General features: G+C 40.3%; 1 protein-coding gene across 3 annotated transcripts in view; it reads left to right on the plus strand.

Moving 5' to 3' along the window:
• Positions 1-579: 579 nt before the first annotated feature.
• Positions 580-26402, plus strand: part of Akap11 (A-kinase anchoring protein 11) — a 48384-nt gene continuing 22561 nt past the window's right edge. For all 3 annotated transcript variants that reach the window (XM_052732672.1, XM_052732673.1, XM_052732674.1), the window contains exons 1-6: positions 580-711; positions 13775-13884; positions 17218-17334; positions 22488-22535; positions 24270-24404; positions 25718-25982. In XM_052732672.1, the coding sequence (XP_052588632.1) occupies positions 13825-13884; positions 17218-17334; positions 22488-22535; positions 24270-24404; positions 25718-25982 (625 nt within the window). In that variant the 5' untranslated portion in view covers positions 580-711; positions 13775-13824. The remainder of the gene's footprint in view (positions 712-13774; positions 13885-17217; positions 17335-22487; positions 22536-24269; positions 24405-25717; positions 25983-26402) is intronic.

The raw sequence follows: 26402 nt of genomic DNA on the forward strand, positions 1-26402 counted from the left end.
CAAGCCTTATTTCCCAATTTCGATGCCACATGGGGTGAGCGCTCCCCTTGGACTGACTTGGTTCAGCTAGGGCCCGAGCCTGGTGCATGACGTGGGTTTTTCCCTGAAGACGCTGGGCACCGAGCAGGGCCATTCTGAAGGATGGACCGTGCGTGGACCCTCGATCTAGGGGGCTGCGGCTGTGGGAAACCAACCCCGGGGAGGCGGGGCGGCCCAAGGCAGACAGACAGTCCAAGGCAGGAGAGCCAGGCTAGGGTGCTTTGCAGGAGGAAAGGGTTAAGCCGTTCCCAAGGCAACGGACCAGGAAGCGCGCAGGACGTCAGCGGAGAGTTCGTAGGTCAGCTTCGCGTTGAAAGCTCCCACGGGCCGAGGGGCAGCTGGCCAATGGCAAGGGCGCCTCGGTGTCACGTGAGAGGCGCCCGGCCGCTTTGCCCTCCAGAGCACGTGGGGAGGCTTTTTACCCCCTCCCACCCCCCAACCTCCGCCTTGTTCCTTTTGCGCGGGCTCGTCCACGGGCTCGTTCTCGCGAGAGGTGCGACCGCTCTCGCGAGAGTGAGTGGGCGGCGTGGGGAGGCGGCGGCGGCGGCGGCGGTGGCGTCTCAGGCCGGGGCGGGCGAGGGAGGCGCCGCTGCGCTGCGGCTCGCGCCACCGGGCGTTGCGGGCCGTGACGGGCGGGTGACATGCCCGGGAGCTGAGCGGCTGCGCCTCCGGGTGAGCGGGGCGGGGAGCGGGGAGTCAGCGGGCCGGGTCCCGACGGACGGCGGGTGGCCGGCCGGCCGGGCGGGCGCTGTGGCCTCGCCGCTGCGTGGGGGCGCGGGCGGGAGGAGGACGGTGCACTTGGTCCGCAGCAGCATCCTTCCCTGTCAGCGCCTGAGCCCGGGTGCCGCTGTTGGTAGCGCTGTCAACGTCGCCCCCAGGCTGGCCGAGCCACCGACCTGCGTTATCAGATAGAAAATGGTCTGGCTAAGAAGCCACAGTGACAGTCTAACCCCCTGGTCTGGCTTGGTGACAGTCCGTTCACTCTGCCTACCCTCTTAAAAAAAAAAAACCAAAAACCTATTCGTTGGAGGTGGCTTAGGCTTTAGGCAATTAAGGCATTTCGTGGTGAGCAATACTGCTGAGACACATCGTTAATGGCCTTGGCGCATACTGGAATTAATATTCGCAGTTCTTTCTAGCCTTGTGATTATTCATTTGCTCCTAAAACGCTTGCTTCCTTTCCGTCTTCCCACCTTGTTAGCAGTGTTATTGATGTTGGTACTCAAATTTGCTCCGTATGAAAATACTTAGAACATAGAGTATTCAGGAAAGATGGAAGAGTATTTATTTATGCAAAGATGGTTTTGTTTAAATATCTACGCTTTTTTTTTTTAAATGGCAGCCCAGTGCCTGCTATGACTGATGTCATTTCAAATAGTGCCACCTAATCTTTCAAAAGACATGAACACTTTTCAAGGAATATTCTGGTTATTCATACTTAACGTGTTCTTCAGGAAGAACTGTGAACCATAGGTTGACAGTGAATTGAACAAGAATTGAACAATTAGTTCTGCTGTCAGTAACTGACTTAGGAGAGAGAAAGGGATGTTGGGGACTTAGGGAAGAAGTGGGTTCACAAGCTGAGCTGTGACTGATGTAGATAGCTACAATACTGCTCAACTGATCTGCTCAGTTGATCCGAAAAGGAATTGGCAGTATACTCCATGGCCAGTGGTTTTTCTCAGTTGTTGTATATATATACTGTAGTCAAAGCCCCAGAACTACAATGAGATTTTCTAGCCTTTTCTAGTCTCTGCATTCCAGGGCTAAGTCTAGAAGCAGAAGTCCTCTGGGAGAGAGGATGGTACTTTTTTAAATTTTATTTTAATTCCCAAGATTGAGTGTCTGGGAAAGGAACTCCATCAATTCAAATCATAATGTGGCCAGTTGTTTAAAGGGAAATTTCCAGTTATAAGTAGGGAAATTTTAGCCATACACAAAGATTTGAAAAACTTTGAATGGGCAAAGGCGATAACAAAAGTTCTCTCCCACTCATCTTGGCAAAGAGAAAAACTATTTGTTGCTAGTCTTTCTAACTTTGTGGCCAGGGTTTCAAATTTTTAGGGCAATGGTTGCTTTGTCTTGTGTTTGAAAAGCAACTGGAGTAACTTTGGATGGAGTAATTACTTATGTAAACTGTTTTTTGTTTTTCTTTTTGTGAAGTGGCCCCAGTAGTAAAAAAAAAAAAAAAATTCAAGCACTCTGAGAGAGTGTTGAGACAGGTTAGGACACTAGCTTGAGTGTTAGTTGAGGGTATCCAGACTGGTACTGTTGGCACAGGGGGAAATGTGCTTTACAATTTTAAAAGCAAATGGGGCAGATCCATATATTTTCTTTTTTCTGCTCATCTTTACAGAAAGAAATTAATTGAAAAGAACTTCCTGGAGATAAGCATTTGGAATATATAGATTATTGACGGACTTGACAGGAGGAGGAAACTGAGCAATTTTGTATTAGCCACTGCTTACTCGGTATTTTTCCTTTGACCTTCCTTAATGGCTTGAGGACTATTTGGCTGCAAGAATCAAAAAGCCATTTGAATTAGCTTACTTGTAAAAGGCACTTGTCATACTGTTGGAGCATTGCCTCTAGGGCCCAGCTTGTGATTCCAGTTCAGTGGCCTGGGGACCAGAAAGTCTTCAGGTTGAAACTCACCGAGTTTTCTCTTAGTTCTCTGCTTACTACTAGTTGCATGTTCTATTCCGTTTAAATACTTACGGTCCTTCTCTTAAAACGGCTTGGTTTGCCAGAGTGTCCACAGCACACCCACCTTTGACTTTGCACCATGGTTTCTAACGGACCTCTTCAAGTCTCAGTTCTAAATGTCTATAGAAAGTAAATGTTATGGTCACCAGTTTTCCACTTCAGTCAAGTTGGTTGTGGGTTTGGGTAGGAAGACGAGGGTAGGTGGGAAGCTATAGGTGTGCCTGGTAGTTTTTAGGACTTCCAACTTTTCAGACTGCTACAGCAAGGTCTTTAAGACAGGGAAGGCCTATAGACCAGGAGGAAATGGTAGGTCCCTTGGTGTACTGGAGTAGGTTGAGTTCTTCCCCAAGCACTGCATTGCACTTGGTCTCAGCTAGGTAGAGATTCAGTGGTCCTTTTTTCAGGACAGATTGTGCTAGTTTGTAAGGTTGGACAGGTTAACACTTTGGATGATGGGCATAATGATAATATGAGAATTGTGGATTCACGTGTGTAAACCTATTAATTTCTTTCTAGATGGCAAATGGTAGATATGTTGCAGAAGTATGATGGCGTTGTGCTAGTTTGTAAGGTTGGACAGGTTAACACTTTGGATGATGGGCATAATGATAATATGAGAATTGTGGATTCACGTGTGTAAACCTATTAATTTCTTTCTAGATGGCAAATGGTAGATATGTTGCAGAAGTATGATGGCTAGTGTCTGTTGCTGACTGGATTGGGCTTCTGGAGTGTTCAGAGATGAGAGTAATCATTTTCCTCCTCAGTCTTAGAACATATTTAGAATTATTTTTTAAAATGGTTTTTAAGAAATAGTCTGTGTTTTAGATTCCACACAGTTGTGGCTCCCCCCTTCTCCCCCTTTTTACCAGCCTAGAACCATTGATGGTGATTATTCCTTTAGATTCTTGGTTAATCTTATATTCTCTCCTACTCTCTTGATGAGCTTTAAACTCTGGATATATGGATAACTCTTAGCGTAATGTTTCCAGGTTTGATATTAACTAACCCTGTGTTATTAGTTGCTTTGTGGATAGTACCATACTGACGTAAAGCACCATGTTCCGATTATTGCATAATTGGTGAAGGCTCTCCCTTCTGCTTTTCTAAGCTGGAAACCTTAACTTCCTGTTTCACACTCGTTATTCTTAATTATTCCTTCTATATTCTATCAGTGAATAGCCTCTGTGTAGGCTTATGGGGTTTCTATTAGCCAAGCACCACACCTTTTGCAGAACACATCTATTCACATATTTTTGCTCCTGGCAGCCTGGGGCAGAGTCTTACTGTATCAGTGCTTTTCAGTAACATACTGTTAAGAGTCTAGGAGTTGCAGGTGCCCTGATAAAGAGAAATTTGTTCTCCAGGTTAAAATTCTAACATGCTTTTGTTTAGAAATAATCTTGTAGAGGGTTATGCATAACACTAAGAACATGACTTTATGGTCATGACAGTATGTTCTCCAGGTTAAAATCTAACATGCTTTTGTGTAGAAATAATCTTGAGAGGGTTATGTATAATATTAAGAACATGACTTTATGGTCCTGACAGTATGGTCACATTGACAATAATGTTTAAGGTTTTAGTTTGTGTATTTCTTTTTGAAGTTGTATTTACAGTTGCTGTAGAGGGATTTTGAAATCATTAGCAAACAGTTCATACTTAGTATCTGTCAATAAGGCCCATGCTGATACTTGAAATACCAATGACTGGCTGGGCTCAGACATACTTTGGAAGAGAGGCCAAACATGGAATGTGGTTGAAAGACCAGTGACATTTTTCTATGGCTGTTTAAGAAAACAAATATGAGTTAACTTCAGACAGTTCTTGCCTAGGTGACCCTGCTCTTTACTGGATGATGTCACTTGTTAGCACATGTCCCTCAATCTCATGTGCTTGAAATTTCACCTTACAGTTTGTTCAGTTCAGTACATAAAGGTTTTGTTTTTGGTAAGGCCTTTGAGGGATGTGGAGAGATAACCAAGCCGGGCCTTGATTGTAAGTGAACTCTTGAGTGCAAGGTTTTCTGCTGTTGTGTCTTAGCCACCGTTACTTAGACACTTCGGGAATGGCAGTTGAATGTTGCTGGTACTTCAAGTTAACCCACGGCATAGACTTGTGTGCATTTAATTGTAATACCGAGTACCAAGTTCGTGCTAAAGTTAGCTTTGCTCTACCAGGTACGAGTGGTGACTTTTGGAGAGTTGATTTTCACAGTTGGGTAGGTACTGCTAGCATCCAGTGGACAACAGATTCACCCTTAAACAAAGACTGGCCTGACCAGTAGTGCTGGGAAAGAGAACCTTTTGGAGGCAAGAACGAAATGTATCTTGTACAATGGAAGAATGGACTGACTTAGGAATAAAATGTAAAAAGCCAGAAACTATCAGAAAGCAAGTGTCTTAGTCATTGTTAGGAATGCTCATTCTTCTTAATATAACTGGCTATTGTTTTGGAAGGCAGTTAGGATAGCTGTGGTATTTTTAGATTTAGTAAGTCAAGCTGCAGGTCTATACCCGAGGGAGAAGCCAACATTTTCATCCTGCCTTGCCATACATACTATTGTCACAGTTCACTGTGAGGGTGAGCCTTAGCCTCTGTCTCCACCATGAGAGGATGACATCACCTGGTATCCCACTGCTCATTATTAGTGTGAATTCTGTTTTGTGTCCTAGTGGTCACTGTGGGGTTTATAGCTTTAGCTCAGCACAGCCTTCTCACAGTACCATTTCATACGTAATGTAGACATCTAATGACTGATTTTTCACTGCTTACCCACCAGATCTTTTGTTCTCTTTGTCGTGCATCTCACTTCTGTGTCTAATCAATTGCTGTTTTTAAAGTTGTTTTTTAAAAGGGGCTACAAACTGAGGAAATATTCTTCTATCAGCAGTGTGTTACCGTTTCAGGCATTCGTGGTTGCTTGGGTAGGTCCAGGTTCCATCTGTTACTGTTTGTGTTTGCCTGAAGAATTTCTTTTCATAGTTGTTCTCATATGATCACTTGGGCTGGATCCCCACAGCTGTGATTAGTGACAAGAACTTGATTTTGTCTTAATTTTTGAAAGGTTTTTTTTTTTTTTTTTTTTTTTTTTTTGGTTTTTCGAGACAGGGTTTCTCTGTGTAGCTTTGTGCCTTTCCTGGAACTCACTTGGTAGTCCAGGCTGGCCTCGAACTCACAGAGATCCGACTGCCTCTGCCTCCCAAGTGCTGGGATTAAAGGTGTGGGCCAGCACCGCCCGGCTCCGAAAGGTATTTTTATCATGTGTGGCTGTTAGCACTTTTCCCTCTGAGTTGTCAGCGCTGATGATCACGGCCGGCTTCAGGCTGCCTCTGTCAGGTCTGCTGTCCTCCTCCTCACTGCACGGGGGCTTGCCCTTCCTGATGGCAGCAGGCAAGATTTTCTTTGGTTTCTAGCAATTTGGTCGTGTTTCACTTTAGTGGTTTTTTTTTAATGTTTTTCTTCTTAATATTTATTAGATTTTTTTTTTTTGGACCTATCACTTTTTTCATCAAATTTGGTATATTCTGGGCCAGTTCTGGACCATTTTGCCTTCCTTTTTTTGGTTCTGTCCCCTAACTGACTTTTGAGTCACCAAGTACCCATATATATATATTTTTAAAACAATGCTTAATAAGTTCTGATGTTGTGGGATTGCCTGTTTTTAAATTCCTGTGTTTTGCCTTCATAGTTTGTATTATATTATCTACAATTTCACTTCAGTGTTCAGTCTGCTGTTACTGCATCTAGCATGTTTTTCATTTTAAAAATACTTCCCTTGTTTTTATTAATACAGGACTTATACATAGTGTCAGAACAGTTTTGTCCATGAATATAATGTGTTAAACATATTCACCCCCATTACCTTATTGTGTCTTCCTCCTCCTCTTGGCAGCTCCCTTCCTCTTTCCAACTAGTCTCTTTCTACTTTGATGATATATATATTTTTTTTTTGGCTACCCAGTGAGTCTCAGTAGGATTGCTTAAACAATGTAGGGGAGGGGTTATTTTCAGAAGCATAGCACCTCACTAGTGACTATACCACTAAAGGAAATCTCTCTCCCTTAGTACCCATTAACTGTTTGTAGATGGTTGGTAGTGGTGGGGGGGCATCTCGTGGGGCTCTACTCCACAGTTACTTTTAACTACCTTTAAATCGAGACAGATGATAATAGGCCCAGTCTTGTATGGGTCTTGTATAGGTGATTGCAGTTGCTTTGAGTTCAGGTGTGCCATGCCAAGTCATGCAGGGAACACAGCATTCCACCCTTTCCCCATTCTGTGATGTTCCCTGAGTTAGATGGATAATGCCAGTCTTCTGAGCCTTCACTGGTCAGTGATTCTCATCACTGGCTGTGTTTTAGTCTGTATTTACCACTGCCCATTGCAGAAAGAACTGGTCTAATCAAAGTTGACAGCAGCATTGATCTATGGAGCTCAACAGTAATTTAGAAGATAATTTGGTGGGCATGTGTCATTCAGTAAAGCTACAGCTGTAGTTACCTCACTAGGGCCTGTGACCTCCCAGCCATGGGGGTCTTTTACCAGTTTGCAGTACTAGATGTGAACGCCCTCTTGTTCTAATTAGAAAGCCATTGGTTACTCCCATAGTTTGCCTCGATTTCCATCAGTGGGCACATCTTATCTGGCAAGTTAGTAATATAGTATAGATAAATAAGCCTGTTGATGACAGTCTACCCCCAGCAACCTGCATAGCACTTTCCAACACTATGAGAGCTCCCAACCAGGGAGGAAGCTGTGGTTGTTTGTTTTTGCTCTTTTGGGGGGGCCTGCCACCTGGCTCCCAAATAAATCACACACGGAGGCTTATTCTTAATTATGAATGTGTGGCCTTAGCTTGGTTTAGTTTCTAGCCAGCTTTTCTTAACTTAAATTATCCCATCTACCTTTTGCCTCTGGGCTTTTCCCGTTCTCTAACTTCTGTAAATCTTACTCTTACTTTGTGGCTCGCTGTGGAGCTGGGTGGCTGGTCCCTGATGTCCTCCTCCTCTGGCTCCTCAATTTTTTTTTCACTCCTCCATCTCTTTTTTTTTCTCCTCCCAGATTTCTCCGTCTATACATTCTTTCTTTCTGCCAGCCCTGCCTATCTCTCTCTCCTGCCTTACTATTGGCCATTCAGCTCTTTATTAGACCATCAGGTGTTTTAGACAGGCACAGTAACACAGCTTCACAGAGTCAAACAAATGCAACATAAACAAAAGTAACACACCTTAAAATAATATTCCCCAACAGGAAGCGTCTATGTCAGTTCCTGTGATCAGACCATGTGGTGTCTTCAGTAATAGGGTCTACTGTCTAGTTCTGGTGGACAGCCACTGAAGGTGGCAATTGCCTGTATTGTTTTGGGGGCCTTAGGGACCTCCCTGACTAACAGCCCATAAGGTCTCCCACCCCTGGCACTGGACTTTTAATAACCTGTGCAGGCTACCACTTCATACTTAGTTGTTCGTTTTTTCTAAGTTAGCTCACCAAGTGGTGATTAGGCATGTGTATGGCCTTTCATAATCCTTGGTTTTTGTTGATCCTTCACCTCTTACTCTCTCCCATTTCCCCACGCCCTCCTACCTGCGTAATCTACCCACCTGCAGGATTCCCCTTCTTGCATTCTTAGAAGTTCTGTTTTAGTCTTTGGAGCTTGTGTTTCTTCCTTTATCATAATCGTGTTTTCTTCACCCTTAGATGTATGGAGCACAGTGTATTAGTCACCCTTAGATGTATGGAGCACAGTGTATTAGTCACCCTTAGATGTATGGAGCACAGTGTATTGGTCAGGATTCTGTAGAGGAGCAGAACTGATTGAATGTATTTATGTATATTAAAAGGGGATTTATTAGAGTGACTTACATGCTGTGGACTAGCTAGTCCAACAGTGGCTGTCCTAACAGAAAGGCTCAAAATCAGGTAGTTGTTCAGTCCATGATGCCCAGTGTCTTGGCTAGTCTTCTGTCTATGCTGGAATCCTGAAGAATTAGGTTCTTAATACCAGTGAGGAAATGCCTCAGCAGCAGGATAGATGAACTTGCGAGTGAGAGTGAGAGGAAGCAGACAAAAAGCAAAAGCTTTCTTCTTCCATGTCCTTTTATGTAGGCTGCAATTAGAAGGTGTGGCCAAGATTTAGGTGGGTTTTTTGACCTCACATGATCTGGATTTAAGGTGAGTCTTCTCACCTCTAATGATCCAAACAAGAGAACCCCTCACAGGTGTGCCCAGCTGCTTGGGTTTGCATTGCCAGATGACAACCGAGATCAGCCATCACACACCAGTACACTGTGGTTTCACAATGTCTTTCTGCTCGGATTCTCAGCTCCGTTAGTTTTCTCAGTGTATCACTTCTAGGTCTGCACTTGACTTATTGCCTTTTTTTCCCTCCCAGTTAGGGACAGATTTTCCTCCTTTGCATGCTCATCTTTTATTGTCTGCCCATAGTGAGTTTTTTGTTATTGCCTGCTTGGTGTGTACTTTTCCAGAGAGCTGGCTGTGGTTGGAGTACAGTTAGATTATTTGGACTCCATGGGGTTGTTTTGTTAGTGGTGATGCTTGGATTCCCTAGGTGGGAACTATCTGTTCCTGATGGGTCACAATAAGGACTGATTTTCCCTATTCTGCTTATTGAGAGTGTGAACTGTTCCAAACCCTGTCATTGCATTCTCCTTTAATACTCTGACCTATAGTATGAATGAGCTTTGTCTCCAAAACTCACTGTGACTGCCAGACTGCCTGGCTTTGCTGTCCTGTGTTGTGACCTGGAAGTAGCTGGCAGGCAATGTTTCCTTTCTGAGGTATCAGTCACACCCTGCATTGCTGTTGTCTGATGTTTGAAAACCAGTGTTTCCTATGTATGTTGTACTGTTTTGTTGTAGTCCAATGGAAAGTTAATTTTTAACACTTGGCCATTTGGTATGTGTTAAAATATATTTTGAGAGTCTTGCCTAGACCAGCGTTGACCTCTTAGTCCTGTCTCAGCCCTGAACCTAAGATTACATGTGTGGCAATCATAAGTTTACTTTTTATTTAGCAAGTGTTTGAATCCTGCCATGTTCAAATACAAATTTGAGCTCCTTGAGCTCACAAAAGAGATGTGTGCAAACAGTGGCACCTGAAAATTAAGGGACAAACCACTTGGAAAGCATAAAGGAGATGTTAAATGTTGGGGAAGGGGCATGGAAAGATGAGAGAGGAGTCAAGCTTTCCTCAGAGATCCTTGAAGATGCATGAAGAGTGAGTGTAGGCTAGCTAAGTGAGTAGTTTTAGAGCATAATAACAGGAATTGGTAATTTAGGAGCTGTGATCACCAGTATGGATTGAGGAAATTTGTGGTTGACTGTATGGTGTTGGTTTGCTGGCTTTTAATTAAATAGAATGGAGAGTGTTTAGAGAAGTTTTATTCAAGTTTTAAGCATACTTTTTTTCCTTCGAGACAGGATTTCTCTGTGTAGTCCTGGCTGTCCCAGAGCTCCTTCTATAGACCAGGGTGGCTTCAAACTCAGAGGTGCGCCTGCCTCTCTGTATTAGAGTGCTGGGATCAAAGGTGTGTGCCACCACGCCTGGCTTAAACATACTTATTTTTATAGTAACTATACTTGGCTTAGTCTGTTTCGTGTTGCTGTAACAAAATACTTGAGGTGAGTTATTTTCTAGAGCGAGTAGATTTATTTAGCTTGAAAATTTACAGACTCAAAGTCCCAGATTGAGCAGCTCCAACTTTTCAGCCTCTAGTCAGGGCTTTGTAGATGAATCACAACATAGTAGATAACACCATGGCCTGAGTGTGTGTAGAGGAAGATATTGAATGGTGGGACTGGAAGCCAGAGAGCTGGAAGGAGCTGCTTTAGACCAGCTCATGGAGTGCTTCATCTAGTCCCATGGGAGTTAGAACTGCCATGGAGCAACAGTAATTTATTTGTGAAGGCTGTGCCTCCAGGGCCTAGAGATCCCCAGAGTCACACATCTTCAGTGTTCCACTGTCTCTACCATACTCTTGACCAACTCTCTAGGACGTAAGCCTCGGGGGCAGGTCATATCCCAACCTAGCAGAGATGCTTAATTGTAAATGTTTAGTAGAGCAGTTAGATAAGAGGAGTTGAAACTAAAGCATAGGACTGAAGTGAAACTCGACATTAGGAGCTTCATTGTGTGGTTCAAACCACAGGTAATGTACCTTCGGAAAACTAAATAGGAAGAAAACGTGAGGACAAGGATTAAGGAAAAAATAGTATTGATGAAACTGGATCTTCTAAGTATGTGGCTTTAGAAATAACCTGATTTATAGGTTGTGATTTGAGAGCTAGTGCGGAGGATGAGTCATGGTTGCAATTACTGTTGGGAAGGTGTTTATGCCTGAGTCCTTTGATTATAAAAAAGGTCAAGTTATAGATGGTGTTGAGTTGAACAGTTCTTAAGCTAGAGGTGAGGTAAGAAGGCTTGGGAAGTTGTGGTTTTTTAATCATTAAGTATTTATGCGCATCTAGAAAAATACAAGATAATTGTTCATGATAAAAGCACTATCTGTAATGTATCTACTGTGTGTGTGTATTTACATTTATGCACACACAGGTACAGATTTTATACTGAACGAGAGATAATGCATGTATGTTGGAACTGGCCTTATTTTTCTTGATAGTTTTATCATCTTCCCATAAAATCAGATAGATGACATTTTGTAACATTAAAAAAAAATCATCTTTTCAAGACCTTTCCTAGGCTTGTGCAGCTGCCTTTTAATTTCAAGTCATTTGCAGCATTCTGAAATCTGCTTCTTCACTCATGTGTATTATTCAACCCCATCATGGGTAATAAGTGAATTTCTTTAAATGAAGGAACTTGTAGATTACTTTTAGTTTTTATCTTTGGTTCACTGACTAGTTGTGCACTATTTTGTGAATTTTGTGGAAGCAGGTATGCAGGGAGGTTTTGAGAGGTGACGTCGCAGAGTCAGGTGTGTATTTTTGTTCAGCACCCTGCATCTCTGTTCTGTGTTTTATAGTTGTTTCTCTGATTGTTTTTATGTATCTTTATGAATTTTGTGACTTTTTTCTTCTAAATATGTATGTACAGTTGTTTATTAAATCTGTTTTTCCTGGTGCACGCTGCTTTTGTGCCGTTCTTCAAGAGATTTACTTTACTAGCAGTGCTTTTATTTCCTGTTTCTTGCCTGAGTTCTAGCCACTCCACTTCCAGCTATTTGCTTTCTGCTTGGCTTGTCTCTCATCACGTCTCTATCATATCAACTAAGTTCCCTCTTATTTCTTTACTATCCTCTGATTCCTTGCTTAGAATTCTTCTCTCTTCATCCAGAAGAGGGCATAAGCAGGTGTTGAGTGTGAAGGTTGTTATGACAGTATTTATGTTTGCTCTTGTGCAGCTGTAAACTAGAGTAACCCTCCCTTGCTCTTTTCTTGGTCTTCTACCTGTCTTTGCATTTCCAAAGGTCTTTTGTTTGTTTGTTCGTTTTCCTCAGAACAGTGCCATGTAATTCCATACTGATTCTCTTTTACATTGTACAAGTAGTCTTTTGGTAGGTATGTGAATTAAGTTAAATACAAAGTGGCGTGTCTGTGCTCCCTGCCATGATGGACTAAATCTCTGAAACTGCCATGGACTAAATCTCTGAAACTGTAAGCAAGCCCTCAATGGAATGTTTTCTTTTCTTTTTTTTTTTTTTTTTGGTTTTTCGAGACAGGGTTTCTCTGTGTAGCTTTGCGCCTGTCCTGGAACTCACTCTGTAGCCCAGGCTGGCCTCGAACTCACAGAGATCAGGCTGGCCTCGAACTCACAGAGATCCGCCTGGCTCTGCCTCCCGAGTGCTGGGATTAAAGGCGTGCGCCACCACCGCCCGGCGGAATGTTTTCTTTTATAACAGTGGTCATGATGTCTCTTTACAGCAATAAGACAGTGTCTAAGAGAGATGATGTGTGACATACACTCACACCTCAGTTTTATCTCTGTAGTAAAAGTATAAAAATAGAAGATGAAATTAGAATGATATTACAATTTAGTCTTTTTAGAATCTGGGGAGGGAACTAGAATGAAGTTGTGCTGAGGTGAATGACTTAGAAACCTCAAATAGACATGCCTTGAAGAGATGGGCTTGATTAACTGAAGATACTGAAACTTAAGTAAGCTTTTCTTAAGCATTTATTGCTTTAATTTTTTGTTTTTTGTTATTTACAATTCAGTTCTTAGCTTCTACCCTTTACTGTAATCAAGCATTTTCCTATGAGTCTTTGAATCATATAGGACCATTGTTTTCTCACTGTTTTTAGTGTGTGACACAAGTAGACCTTAAATGACTGGACAGCATTCTACACTCAGATGCAGCATTGACTGGCTGCTTGATGTTCTTAGTTGGCTGAAGTCCCCAAAAGTTTTTATGAAAGCATCATTAAAAAGTTCAGTATTAGGTTGAGAGTTTTGTGTGTGAGGTGTGTAATTCTTCTAATCCTTTTCTGAACTCCAGTCATTGGTATACTCTTAAACTTCCGGATAAGGATTTCCATTTTGTCCGTCTGTAATTTTATAGTATAAGTACAAATTTCACATTCGCATTTGTGTAGTTTTAAAACCTTCTGTTGAAGAGGTAATAATGCCTGCAGCATTTAGTGTTGCTGCAGGGATAGATGAGTGACTTGGGCTATGAGAATGGATTCTTTGTGACAGGGTCCAAGTTTATAAAGATTCCCAGCAATCTTTGTTGAGATTTTGCAGTTAAGAGGGGCAGTGAGATTGAACGTAATAGCAAACTATAATTGTGAGCCTAAAAGGATTTTGTAATACTTTTATATCTCATTAGGGTATCCATTTTCACCTCTTTTTTTACTTCTCCCTCCACATAATATATATATTATATATATATATATAATATATATATATATGGTTGCTATATAGTCTCAGTATTTTTGTTCATATTTTTCTTTAAATGCACACATTTAAAGAAAATATTTAGAATAAAATGCTTGCTTGAATCACTGATTAGTAAATAAGTTGTTTTCTTTTAATATGTCTCCTTTAGGTGTTTTGTGGATTTACTCTTCAGCGATTACATACTACAGTAATATCATTATGGCGGCTTTCCAGCCTTTCAGGAACAGTTACATAAAGAATAAAGCATCTGTCCGAAAAGTAAGTTCATAGTATTAGGTTCCTTTCAGTGGAAATTAAAAAAATATGTGGGTTCTTTCATAGTTTTTAAATGAATCTTAGTATTTAACTTACAGCATTAAAATACTGTGAAGATGAATGTATTTGAAAGTAGTGATGTGAAGTCATGATTATAATGTTAGTCTCTGAAATCTTATTTCTCAGAGCATAATTCCTCCTCCCCATTTCTTCACAGACATTTTCCATCTGGTCTTTTTTTTTTTTTTTTTTTTTTTAGCTAACTATCTTACATACATTTAGCTCTACCTTAAAGGTATATAAGAAATATTAATCACTCATTTATTCAGCATAATGAATTTACGTGCTTATTGTATGTCAGGGCTCTGCTAGATGTTGAATAATTAGTGAACAAATGAAAAATTACTTTTCTGTGTGTATGGTGCTGTGGATTGAACCCAAGACCTTGTACATGCTAGATAAATTGCTCTATCACTGAGCTGTATTCCTAGCCCAGCTTCACATCCTCTTCCTACCTTTTGGGTTTTTATTTTGCTAGAAGGTCTCAGTACATTAGTTAGGCTTGCTTTGAAGTAGCTTTATATGCCAGACAGGACTTGAGCTTGCCACTGGTCCTGCCTTGTCCTCCCAAGTAGCTAGGATACAAGCCTGCACTACAGCAGACTTGGTCATTATTTCTCATCTGAGGGAGAACCTCATACTCCTCCTAAAACAGTTTGGTTAGTCTGTATCTTGACTTTGATTTTTTGTCTTTGCTATAACTTTGGGTCATCACCAGAGGAAGAAGAAAGGGAACTACAGGATGTTGTCTGTTAACAGTGCCTGGACTTCAGCCTCTTTTCATGACACTGTTGACCTTGCCCATGACGACCATCTTTGAGTTCATGAAGGTGTTTTCCTTTTTTATTTTGATAACTCTTCTCTCTTTTGATAATGCTTATAAAGTGAGAAGATAATTCATTTAAGGTGGATGAAGATGGGTAAAAGCCTTTTAATTACCAATTGTCAGCTTTATGACCTTTATGATTTATATAATACTTGTTTCCTATGGTGGCAAGTACATTATTTACCCTCACTCATTTATTATTTATTTATATTCCTCTGGATTCACAGTTTTTTTTCTTATAAACTCTTGAGTTTATATTGATAGTTCAAGCTCATATTTGTATTCTTTCCTTTTTGTGTTCACAAATCAGTGAGAAAACCTCTATTTATTAATGAAAACAAAACTAAATATTGGTTGTTTTAAGGCCTACTGAATAGTTGTGAAAAAAACCTCAGAACGATAAGCAACTCATATATTTTCTACTTGATTCACTTTCTGTTAGCATCTTGCCATACCCGTTCTCTTCTCTGTGCACACCTCACATTTCTCTTTATAATTGTGTGGAAAATGCCTTTTGGAGCTTGTTTTATATGTTAATGTGATTACCACTCCTAAGAAAACCATTTGTCTGTAACTTCATCTGACGTTTAGTCTGATAAGTTTCCCCCCAGTTGTTTCAAATATCCTTGTAACTTCTTCTTGTTTCTTACCTAGAGTCTACTCAAGGTTTTTCACATAATGCATTTGAGTATTTTGATTACCACCATTCTAGACCATTCCATTGGTTTAGATATACCACATTTTTGGAAAGATCTGAGGTAGTTGTCCAGTAGAACATCCCAAGTCGGTTTTCAGTGTAGTTCTCTTCATCAGGAATACCTCAAAGACTTCGTTTTTTTATTGCTCTCTGTCAGGTCAGGAGAAGCATATTGTTGATGTTTTTAAGGAAGTGGTCAGGATTGTAACCATCTGTTGTCGCCAATATAAATGCAGAATAAATTTGATTAAATGCTTAACAAGGAAGCTATGTGGTGATAGTTTGAGAAATGTGAGTACCCTGTCTCCCAAAAGCTTTTAACCCAGTAGATTTAGGATACATTAATAATTCTTTCCAAATCAGTAATTATGTTGAGAGTTACAAAGAGGATTTTCTAATGGGATCAGTTTGTCCATATTTGTCAACTAGTGATCATAGGTAAAGAAGAATGCTGTATAATTGAATGCAGGAGTTACAGTACATTACCATTTCTGTTCCTTTTGATGCCCTGATTATTCCAGATTTAGCCAGTGGGGATTCCTGGTCAATACACTGAACTCTGTGTTCCTTTGAAATTGCCCAATTAGTCTGTGAGTACTCCCTGTAGTCTGGCACAGTTAGATGATATAACCTCTTTTATATGTTCTCTGTCTAGGATCTGGAATCAGACATTTTTTTGAGGGGCTCTGGGTATTTTAATTGATGATTGGTATTTAGAAACCAAAATCTGGGTATGGGATCTGCTCATTGCTACTTGGGGGTCATTGCTTCCAAGCCCCTTCAGTGGAATATATGTATATATATTTAAAGAAATTTGGGCTCTTATTGATAGGTGAGATTGAAATTTAACATTACGTACTTTTTTCTTGAATTCTTGAATAGTATTATCTTTTAGATTATAGATTTGTATTTAATGAATTTTTTTGTAGTTAGCAACTGTTTGTTGACTTCATGTAAAATGTGAGGAGATAAAGTAAATGGAATATAGTTTCCACGATTTGGTTCAGTGGGTAGAAAAGATAAACATATGAATATTATAATCATAATATGCTATGACATAGGTCAAATGACCTTAATCTGCAAACAGTACAGGAGAAGAGTAGACTAAGGGATGGGAAAATCTTCAGTCTTGGCATGGATAGGGTTTCTGTGGACAGGACTGCTGAGTAAGGCGTTCCCACAGTCTAGAGGAGTAGGTTACATACCAGCAGAGGAATAACGGCGGCAGGGGGAATTGAGTGTTGCCTTTCGGTCTGACTGTAGTGTTCATTATTTCCTCCGTGTCCTCTTCCTTCCTCAGGTCCTCTGCATTTGTGACAACTGCCTTTCACAGACCTGGAATCTTTTCCCTTACTTCCATCATACAGCTGCCTTAAGACCTCTGGAAAAATCTTATTTTTAGCTACTGTCTTTTTTCTTTGTCTCTCAAGGGAAGAATCATGGATGCTAATGTGCTATTTTCTATCTCCTATATCTCACTTGTTATGTGAGTTGTTTTGTTCTGCTAGTGACTTGGAAATAAGATAGGCAATTTGTTAATTTTAGTGTAAGGTAAGTGTAAGTAAATCTGGAGCGTAAGGCCTGTATGGTCTTTGAGTAACTTGACTTTTTTCTTAGCTGAACTGAGTCCAGCAAATAATGTAAAAAAGTGCCAAATGAATTGATTGGAGAATAAGTAGCTATGTAAAACTCAGTGTCTGTAAGCTCTCTTACATGTCTTAGAATTCACGTGTTTTATTTGTTTATTCCCCAGAGCTTCAGTGAAGATGTGTTCCAGTCTGTCAAGTCTTTATTACAGAGTGAGAAGGAGCTATGCAGTGTATCAGGAGGAGAGTGTTTAAACCAGGATGAACACTCCCATTTAACTGAGGTTTGACGTGTGACTTTTGAACCTTTCCTAGTGAAGCACACTGTGTTCTCATGCACCTTTGTAGGACTGCAGATTTAAAAAAATCTGTACATAGTACTAATATAGGTATTGGGAGACAGTTAGTTTCTTTGAGAGTGTGACCTGATAGGTTGACCATGCTCCAATGAAAGCCTCATACTGGAGAGTATTTGTAACACAAATTGGACCTGATTTTTTTTTTTTTTTTTTTTTTTTAAAGAGAACACAAGGTTGGGTGGGTAGGGGAGTTGTGGTGAATCTGGGATAAGTTGAGGAGGGTGAATAAGATCAAAATACATTGTGTGAAATTCTTAAATAATTAATAAAAATGTTATTTAAAAAGAATTGCATGTTTTAAATTGTAACTAACATCATTGGCTGACTATTATCAGCCTGTTTGTAAGTGCACAAGTATTACTGGCCTCTCATTGGCCAGGTAGAGCTAATTCAATGGCTGCTACTTTAATACTAAGTTTCTTTTATCCTGAAACATGAAAAAATATACTTATTTCATGTGGTCACTTTTTAATTTCTTTTCTTGACTATTTTATTGTTTTGATTTAAAGTTTAAAGTGGTGGTAAGTTTGTCTTTGGGATTAAGATACTTACCACTTGGGAATGTGATATATATATATATCTCCAATGTTTTCATCTCTGTTTGAATTTATTGTTATTAAAAGGACTGATATTCTTTAAAGCATCTGTGTACCATCATCACATGCATATTACAAATTAAGAAAGGTGGTATTGAGGCTAAGAGTATAGCTTAGGGGTAGATAGATCATTTGCCTAGCTTGTACAAAGCCTAGATTTAGTACCCCAGATCAGAAAAAAAAGTGATATTAGGTCTTCACAGCCTAAAATTGGTGCTCCGACTTGAAATGAGGTGGGATTTTTTTGTTTTGTTTTGTTTTTGTTTTTTCTTTATTAAGAAATTTTCTACTCACTCCACATGCTATCCACAGATTCCCCCCTCTTCCCTCCTCCCACCCCCTAGCCCTCTTTCCCAAGCCACCCCTCATCCCCACATCCCCCAAATCGAGGTCTCCCATGGGGAGTCAGCAGAGCCCAGCACACTGAGCCTAGGCAGGTCCCAGCCCCTTCCCACTGCACCAAGGCTCTGCAAGGTGTCACACCACAGGTACCGGGTTCCAGAAGCCTGCCCATAGACCTGGGACAGATCCCGATCCCCCTGCTTGAGTGCCCCCCAAACAGTTTGAGCCAAACAACCATCTTCCATATCCAGAGGGCTTAGTCCAGTCCCATGGGGGCTCCACAGTCACCAGTCCACAGTTCATGGGCTTCCACTAGTGTGGCCGGTCATCTCTGCACATCCTCCCATCATGATCTCGACGATCCTCGCCTGTAGTATCCCTCCTCTCTCTCATCAATTGGATTCCCGGAGCTCAGCCTGGTGCCTGGCCATGGATCTCTGCATCTGCCTCCATCAGTCACTGGACAAAGGCTCTATGATGACAGCTAGGTTATTTGCTAGGCTGGTCACCAGAGTAGACTGGTCCAGGCACCCTCTGAACCACTGCCAGCAGACCAAGGTTGGATCAACCTTGTAGATTCCTGACAGCCTCCCCAGCACCCTGCCTCTTCCTATTCCCATGATGTCCTCTCTATCATGGTATCTTCCTCCCTGCCCTCCCACTCTGTCCCTGTTCCAGCTTGACCCTCCCATTTCCCTATGTTCTAATCCCCTACTCCTCACCCTCTGCCACGCCCCCACACCCAGTCCACTCATGTAAATCTCATCCACTTCTCCTTCACAGGGCCATCCATGTGTCCCTCCTAGGGTCTTTCCCTGTTAGCTAGCCTCTCTGGAGTTGTGGGTTATAGTCTGGCCATCCCTTCCCTCACATTTAGTATCCACTTATGAGTGAGTACATACTATGTTTGTCCTTCTGAGTCTGGGTTACCTCACTCAAGATGATATTTTCTAGTTCCATCCATTTGCCTGCAAATTTCATGATATCATTGTTTCTTACTGCTGAGTAGTACTCCATTGTGTATATGTGCCATATTTTCTTTATCCATTCTTCAGTTGAGGGGCATCTAGGTTGTTTCCAGGTTCTTGCTATTACGAATAATGCTGATATGAACATAGTTGAGCATGTGTCCTTGTGGTAAGATTGAGCATTCCTTGGGTATATGCCCAAGAGTGGTATAACTAGGTCTTGAGGAAGACTTATTCTCAATTTCCTAGAAACTGCCATACTGATTTCCAGAGTGGCTGTACAAGTTTGCATTCCCAGCAACAGTGGAGGAGTGTTCCCCTTGCTCCACATCCTCTCCAACATAAGCTGTCTTCAGTGTTTTTGATCTTAGCCATTCTGACAGGTGTAAGATAGTATCTCAGAGTTGTTTTGATTTGCATTTCCCTGATGACTAAGGATGTTGAGCAATTCCTTAAATGCCTTTCAGCCATTTGAGATTCTTCTGTTGAGAATTCTCTGTTAAGCTCTGTAGCCCATTTTTTAGTTGGATTGTTCAGTATTTTGATGTCTAGCTTTTTGAGTTCTTTATATATTTTGGAGATCAGCCCTCTGTCAGATATAGGGTTGGTGAAAATCTTTTCCCATTCTGTAGGCTGTCATTTGGTCTTATTGACCGTGTCCTTTGCTCTACAAAAACTTCTCAGTTTCAGGAGGTCCTATTTATTAATTGTCGCTCTGAGTGTCTGTGCTACTGGTGTTATATTTAGGAAGTGGTCTCCTGTGCCAATTCGTTCCAGCCTACTTCCTACTTTCTCTTCTATCAAGTTCAGTGTAACTGGATTTATGTTGAAGTCTTTGATCCACTTGGACTTGAGTTTTGTGCATGGCGACAGATATGGATCCATTTGCAATCTAATTCACAGCCTAAAAATTGGTGCTCAAACTTTTGAAATGAGGGTTTTTTGTTTTTTTTTTCAAGATAGGGTTTCTTTGTGTAAGAGTCCTGGAACTTACTTTGTAGACCAGGCTGGCCTTGGAGCTCACAGAGATCTGGAGTGCTGGGATTAAAGGCTTGCGCCACTACTGCCTGGCTGAAATGAGTTTTGTTTTCTTACTTGGTAGTGGGAGGTTCCTTCCTGAGGGATTCTTTACCTGATGTCATTCCCTAGAAAGAGGAATGAACCTGTTAGGTGAGGAGTGTTCTGTCACCTGACTCTCCCCACTTGTGAACTGGCTAATTGTGGCACTTCATTTATCTTCCTTGCCTCACTCTTTCACTTTATCTAAGTAGGTCAGAGCTCTCTTAATTCACTCAGTTGTTGCCATGTGAGAAATCTCTGGTGCCCTCCCACCCTCAGTTTTGAAGCCCATAGTCCCTGGTTGTTCCCATGCCCATGTTCCCAGCCTGTTCCTTCATGAGGTCTTTCTTGTCACCCAGAAGTAGACTGACTCCCTTGGTATCTCCAGAACTCAGTGACAGCTGTTTTTCTCTTTTGTGTTCAGCAAGGAAACTTGAAAGAAGAGATTTCTGTCCCACTTTAGGGTATGGATATCTCAAATACCTGAGTTTTGGGTTTTTTTCCTTTTTCCAGTGTACTGGTTTATTTTAAGCCAAGTATTTCTGAGTCTCAAGTACTGTTGCAGCTTGGCAGTGGCTGACTTAAAAATTTGTTGTTGTTGTTTAAGTTTTCTTGCAGGTATATATTATATATCACATCTGTTCCCCTGTACCCTAATACTCACACCTTCTCTCTTTACATCCCTTCTTTTCTGTTAATCCCATTCCTCTAGACAACTTTACTTCTTTCACTTAATAGAGAAATACATGCTTTTATGTGATTGTGTAAAATCTAGGAACATAAGTATCTGTTTGAAAAAAGGAAAGAAGTAAGTGCCCATGTTTTAGGAAGGGAAGCTGTATTGCCTGGAAATGTTATGAGAGATAGGCTTCTACAGGTTAACAGTTTGCCAGATCCCTAGAGGGTGCCTAACACTCCATTTAATTAGTAGCCATAATTAATTAAAGTGCCAGGATAATTTTAGATTCTGATTAGCTTCTGAGTTATCAGAAAGGAATCAGGGTCTTCAGTGTAGTCTTATATTTTAACCATCCCACTTTCCCCCAGTTTGTTAATTGCTATTATTTAAATATTTTGTGTTTCTAGACACAGCACTTACTTGGTAGATAATTCACTATTTTTTTTTTCCAAAAGGAAAGGTGCTAGTATGATGACAAGGGCATAAATATAAATTGAAGAAAGAACTTTTCAGTCTATTTTCTTTGTAGAAAAATTTGAGTACTGGAAATTTTAAAAAGAAAGTGACTATTGTTTATCCTGTGAGTTAGGAAGAAGAGTACAGAGGACAGAAGGAAAGTAAGGTCATATGAAAGAAACTTCCAGTTAATCACTGATGACTAGTTTGGTGCAGTGCCTTTCAATTCAGTATTCAATAATTTAAGAATAAGGAAGAAGTTATGGGCATATTACATAGTTTTTTGTAATTTGTACTTTTTACTTAATAATGTATTTCCTCCTGCCATTAGAGAGGCCATAGAAATTTAAAATCTGTGAACTTGGGTAGGGAGTAGAAGGAGGGTGTTGAGAGAATGTTGGTAGACTCACATCCAATGAGGAAGGAGCCTGGGATATCTACACAAGGAAGGTCTCTGAGAAGGCTGCTGCAGCAGGAGTGAAGAGGAGGCAGGCCTAGAAGTCTGAGGAAGAGTCCTATCAAGGGGATACAGCTGCAGGAGCCTGAAGCAGTCATAGACAGGGCATGTGCTAGACCTAGAACGGGGCCATGGGTTTGAATGAAAATGAGGGCAGGCTGCAGGCATCTCCTAACCCAGGGAAACTGGACATGTGGCCTGACAGTGGACAAGTACAGTGGTTGTGGAGGGAAGAAGGCGTGGCAGTGGGGATGAGATGAGTGGGGAAGGCATGGCAGTGGGGATGCTGAGCTATGCTTTGAGGGTACAGTTGGTTGAGTTTGCTAGAGGGAAAGGTGGATGAGGGCTAGATGAGGTTCAAGAGCTATAGTGTGGTGGAAACCTTGCTCACTGGAAACACTGCCTGCCCAATGTACTCAGCATGCTTCCTGTGCTTAGTCAACACTCTGAGACAAGACTTTAAAAAGTAAATTACTGGAGATTTCTTTTTCTTTCTTTCATTCTTTCTTTTTTTGATTCAGGTCACATTTCTGGGCTTTAATGAAGAAACAGATGCTGCTCATATACAGGTGTGGTCAATTTATTGAATTCACAAAGACTGCGGGAGACTAAAAAATTTTGGAGACTGAAAAATTTACTTTAATGCTCAAAATTTACAATAATTTAAAGGTATCTTTTAAAGTTAAAAGATGACATTTGAAGCTAGGCGTGGTGGTGCATGCCTTTATTTCCAGAACTCAGAAGGCAAAGGCAGGCTGATCTTTGAGTTCAGGGCTAGCCTAGGGCCAGGCTGGTCTGTATAGTGTGTTCCAGGCCAGCCAGGGCTATATAGTGAATGCCTCCCTTTTAGTCTACACCCCATCTCCCCCAAAACAAAAATGACATTTGAGATCAATGTTTTGAATGTGATCTGTACATTTCACTTTCAACATTTTTATTAAGGATTCTTTTGTTATTTTTGAGATAAGGTCTTGTCATATATCCTTGATCTGGCCTTGAACTTGTAGAAATCCTCCTACTTCAACTTCCCACATGCTGGGATAACAACTGTGTGCTGTCGTGCCTGGCTTTTGACAATAATTCTTGCTATGGAAAGGTGCTTTAGGTTTGACTATAAAAATCATTTGTCTGAAAGCTTTAAACCACAGGCTGTTTTCTTGATTCTGTCCATTATCTTTTGTACCATTTGTATATTTTGATAGTTTTCATAATTTGACTTTAGCAGTAAAAGTTCTTGTATTTTTATTGAAATAGAATTAAATATAAAAGATCAATTTTTTAAAGTCTCAGTTTTTACACATTTATAAACTTGTGCAAATGCTGATAGCCTGTTTCATTTAGGCGTTTATAGAGAGATTGGTACTTGAGGTTGGGGTCAATGAAGGGGAGCTTGGCAATTGCGCAGGTCACTGTAAATACAGTTTTTCCTTTGCTGCTGTAAGAAAACTGGTAACTCTTCGTTAGTGCTTCTGGTGAGTATGCCTGCAAACTCTAGACTGTCTGGATTTTCTTAGCTGGAAGGCAATACCTTGGACAAAAGGAACAGATAGGGCACACTCTTCAGAACAGCATACAGTGTATAACAGACTGTGCAAGGCTGGTGCAGGAGTGTCACTGTGAGTTAGAGTCCAGACCAGCCTGAGGAGCTGCAGAGTGCGACTGTCTCAAAATTAGAACAAAAACTACAGACTTGTAAAGTGTTCTGTTGGTCCTCAGGAGCTGCAGATGAAGACCACACTTACAAAGCTTCTACTCTCTGTGGGGCAAAGACTTGAGTGATTCTTGAACTGGAAAAAGTAGTTACTTTAAAAAAGAGAGGAAGTGAAAAAGAAAGACAGTTTTCCTTTAATTTCCTAAATCTTTGAAGACTCACTACAAAACCTTCATAAGAAAATGGACTTGTATTTTACAGAGTTAAAACTCAAACTCTGAAGAAGGGTGTTCAGTAGTTAAGAATTCTTTATGAAAAACTCCATAGTCAAACCAGAGGATTTGTAGATGACAGTTGCTAAAAACAGTTGTATGCTAATGGTCATAGATATGTGAGGTGCCCTGTTAAAATTGATCAGGTAGCTCAGCAGCAATATGCTTGAAAGGCTATAAACCAGTACTAAATAACTTTAGTTTGCTCTATTTTTTGAGTTAAAAATGACTATCTGTAGATAAACTGTATATGTGAGCTGTTAGGAATTGGTTTATTGACAAATTTTATGGTTTTTTTGATATGGACAACATTGTGAACACCTTGACAGTGTTACTCTATAATGCTACTCATTGCTGTCACTGTTACTATTTAAAATTAGGATCTAGCTGCAGTTTCACTGGAACTTCCAGACCTTCTGAATTCGCTCCATTTCTGCAGTCTAAGTGAAAATGAAATCATTTGTATGAAGGATGTCAGTAAATCGCCAGATGTAAGCAATAGTCCTCTAAATCAGGTAACTGATGGATCATTTCTAATCAGTTTCTTTTAGGTTTTTACTGTATTTGCTCAGTAATAGTAAACTTGTAAGTGTTGACGCTTTTCTTGTTATTTTAATTCAGTCTCAAGAAAATGATATTGATAAGAAGTCTAACAGAGCGTTGTCAGCCTTGAAGCATAGAATCATTTTGATCATGGCTTACAAACTAACTTCCCACCTGTGAAGTTCTATCAGTGTTATGCAAGCACACATTAATTTTTTAGTGAAATGTTACTGTTCGGATTTCTTTGTATAGCTGGAGTGATTGCTCCTGCTTTATGGCTATCCCATATTTACATGGGTTTCATGCTGCATGTTCTAGCAAATGGACTTCAGTTAACTTTCTGGTTAAAGATTTTCCATGTAAAATGGACAATGATGTTGTTTTCCTAAGACAGTCTTTAGTTCATTAGAAGTATAAAGTGTGGAAGAAAAATGCTTTGCATCTTAGGAAGTATGACATTTAAAATTGTATGAATAGGTTTATAATTTGGAGGACTTACTCCAGCTATAAAATGCTGCTTTGTTCATCTTGAGGTCTGTGATTAGAATTACACCTTGTTTTTTGGATCATGTGGTTTACTCACATATAACTTGTTTTTTTTGCTGGGACATAAAGGGTGATTAGCTGTTACATTTGGTTTCCCCTTTTTGAAAACAAATCACTTGTCAATGTTTGCATTTAAAAATACACTGTGCATAGGGAAAACTAATGACTTGTGCTCTTAATCCAAGTTAGAAGTATGATTGGAAGTTTTAATACCAGAGAAATACGTTAAAAGATAAGGATAGTTCTTTTTTGGTAGGAGGGAAGGTGATATGGCTGGGAGCTATAGACCATGGAATAACAAGTAAAATAGATCCTTGTTCCTGCTCTCAAGCATTCACAATGTAGTGGGTGAGTTTGGTAAATGATTGAGAACGACACATTACAAACATATACGGTAATATAGAAAACAATAATTGCCCAAGAGACTAGATTGATGGTAGGTTCTTTAACACTTAAGGAGATAAATTGGGAAGAATTTGAATACATGGGAGAAAAAAAGATGGATAAGAAAAAAAGATTAAAGTGAGATTTAAATAAAAATAAATATTCTTTTGATAACTTCAGGAAAATTAAATACTTAAAATCATTAAACATTACAGAATGAAGGAACCTTTCAGGATGCATGTGTTTCTTGCCTACCCCCACCCCCTGCCCCCTGGCTTATTTCTTGGCTTCACTTCCAGGTAATGTTTTATATTTAAACTTAAAACTGATTTTATCTTCTTTCATCTCTCCCAAGAGTCATCATTCTGGAATGCTTTGTGTCATGAGAGTGTCACCTACATTACCAGGACTCAGAATTGATTTTATCTTTAATCTCCTAAGTAAATATGCTGCTGGTATAAGACACACCCTGGACACCCACTTGCATCAAAAGCATCGCCTTGAGACCACTGATGAAGATGATGATGATACGAACCAGTCTGTATCTTCCATAGAGGATGACTTTGTCACTGCTTTTGAGCAGTTAGAGGAGGAGGAGAGTACAAAGCTGTATAATGATGGTGTGTGCCCTTTACTAGACTTTGTCCTAAAAGATTGAAGTTGAAAGTTCAGTTTTGAAGATTTAAAGGAGACTTAACAGTTGAAATTTATTTTGAAATTTGATCCAGTTTAAACATTTTAATAATTTTTCTTATTACAGAGGAATAATTTTCTTGTGATATTTAGGTTCATTATTAGGTATATTTTAATTTACTGTTTCTCTTCTTATTATTGTTTAAGCCTTGTTTAGCTCATAACCTAGTGTCTGGAACTTTCTTGTGTTCAAATGTCAAAACAGTTAGCTGGCAGTCACTAGTAATTTTTCTAACATAAATGGCAACTCACTGAGCTTTCCAAAGGTCATATATTTGAAGATACAGGGCAAAATGGGTTTGTTTTAGTAAAAGGTGCATTTGCTTCTGGGTGTTACTGGGAATGAA

This window comes from Peromyscus californicus, unplaced genomic scaffold, assembly GCF_007827085.1.
Source record: "Peromyscus californicus insignis strain IS unplaced genomic scaffold, ASM782708v3 Scaffold_12__1_contigs__length_115047231, whole genome shotgun sequence".
Classification (NCBI taxonomy): Eukaryota; Metazoa; Chordata; class Mammalia; order Rodentia; family Cricetidae; genus Peromyscus; species Peromyscus californicus.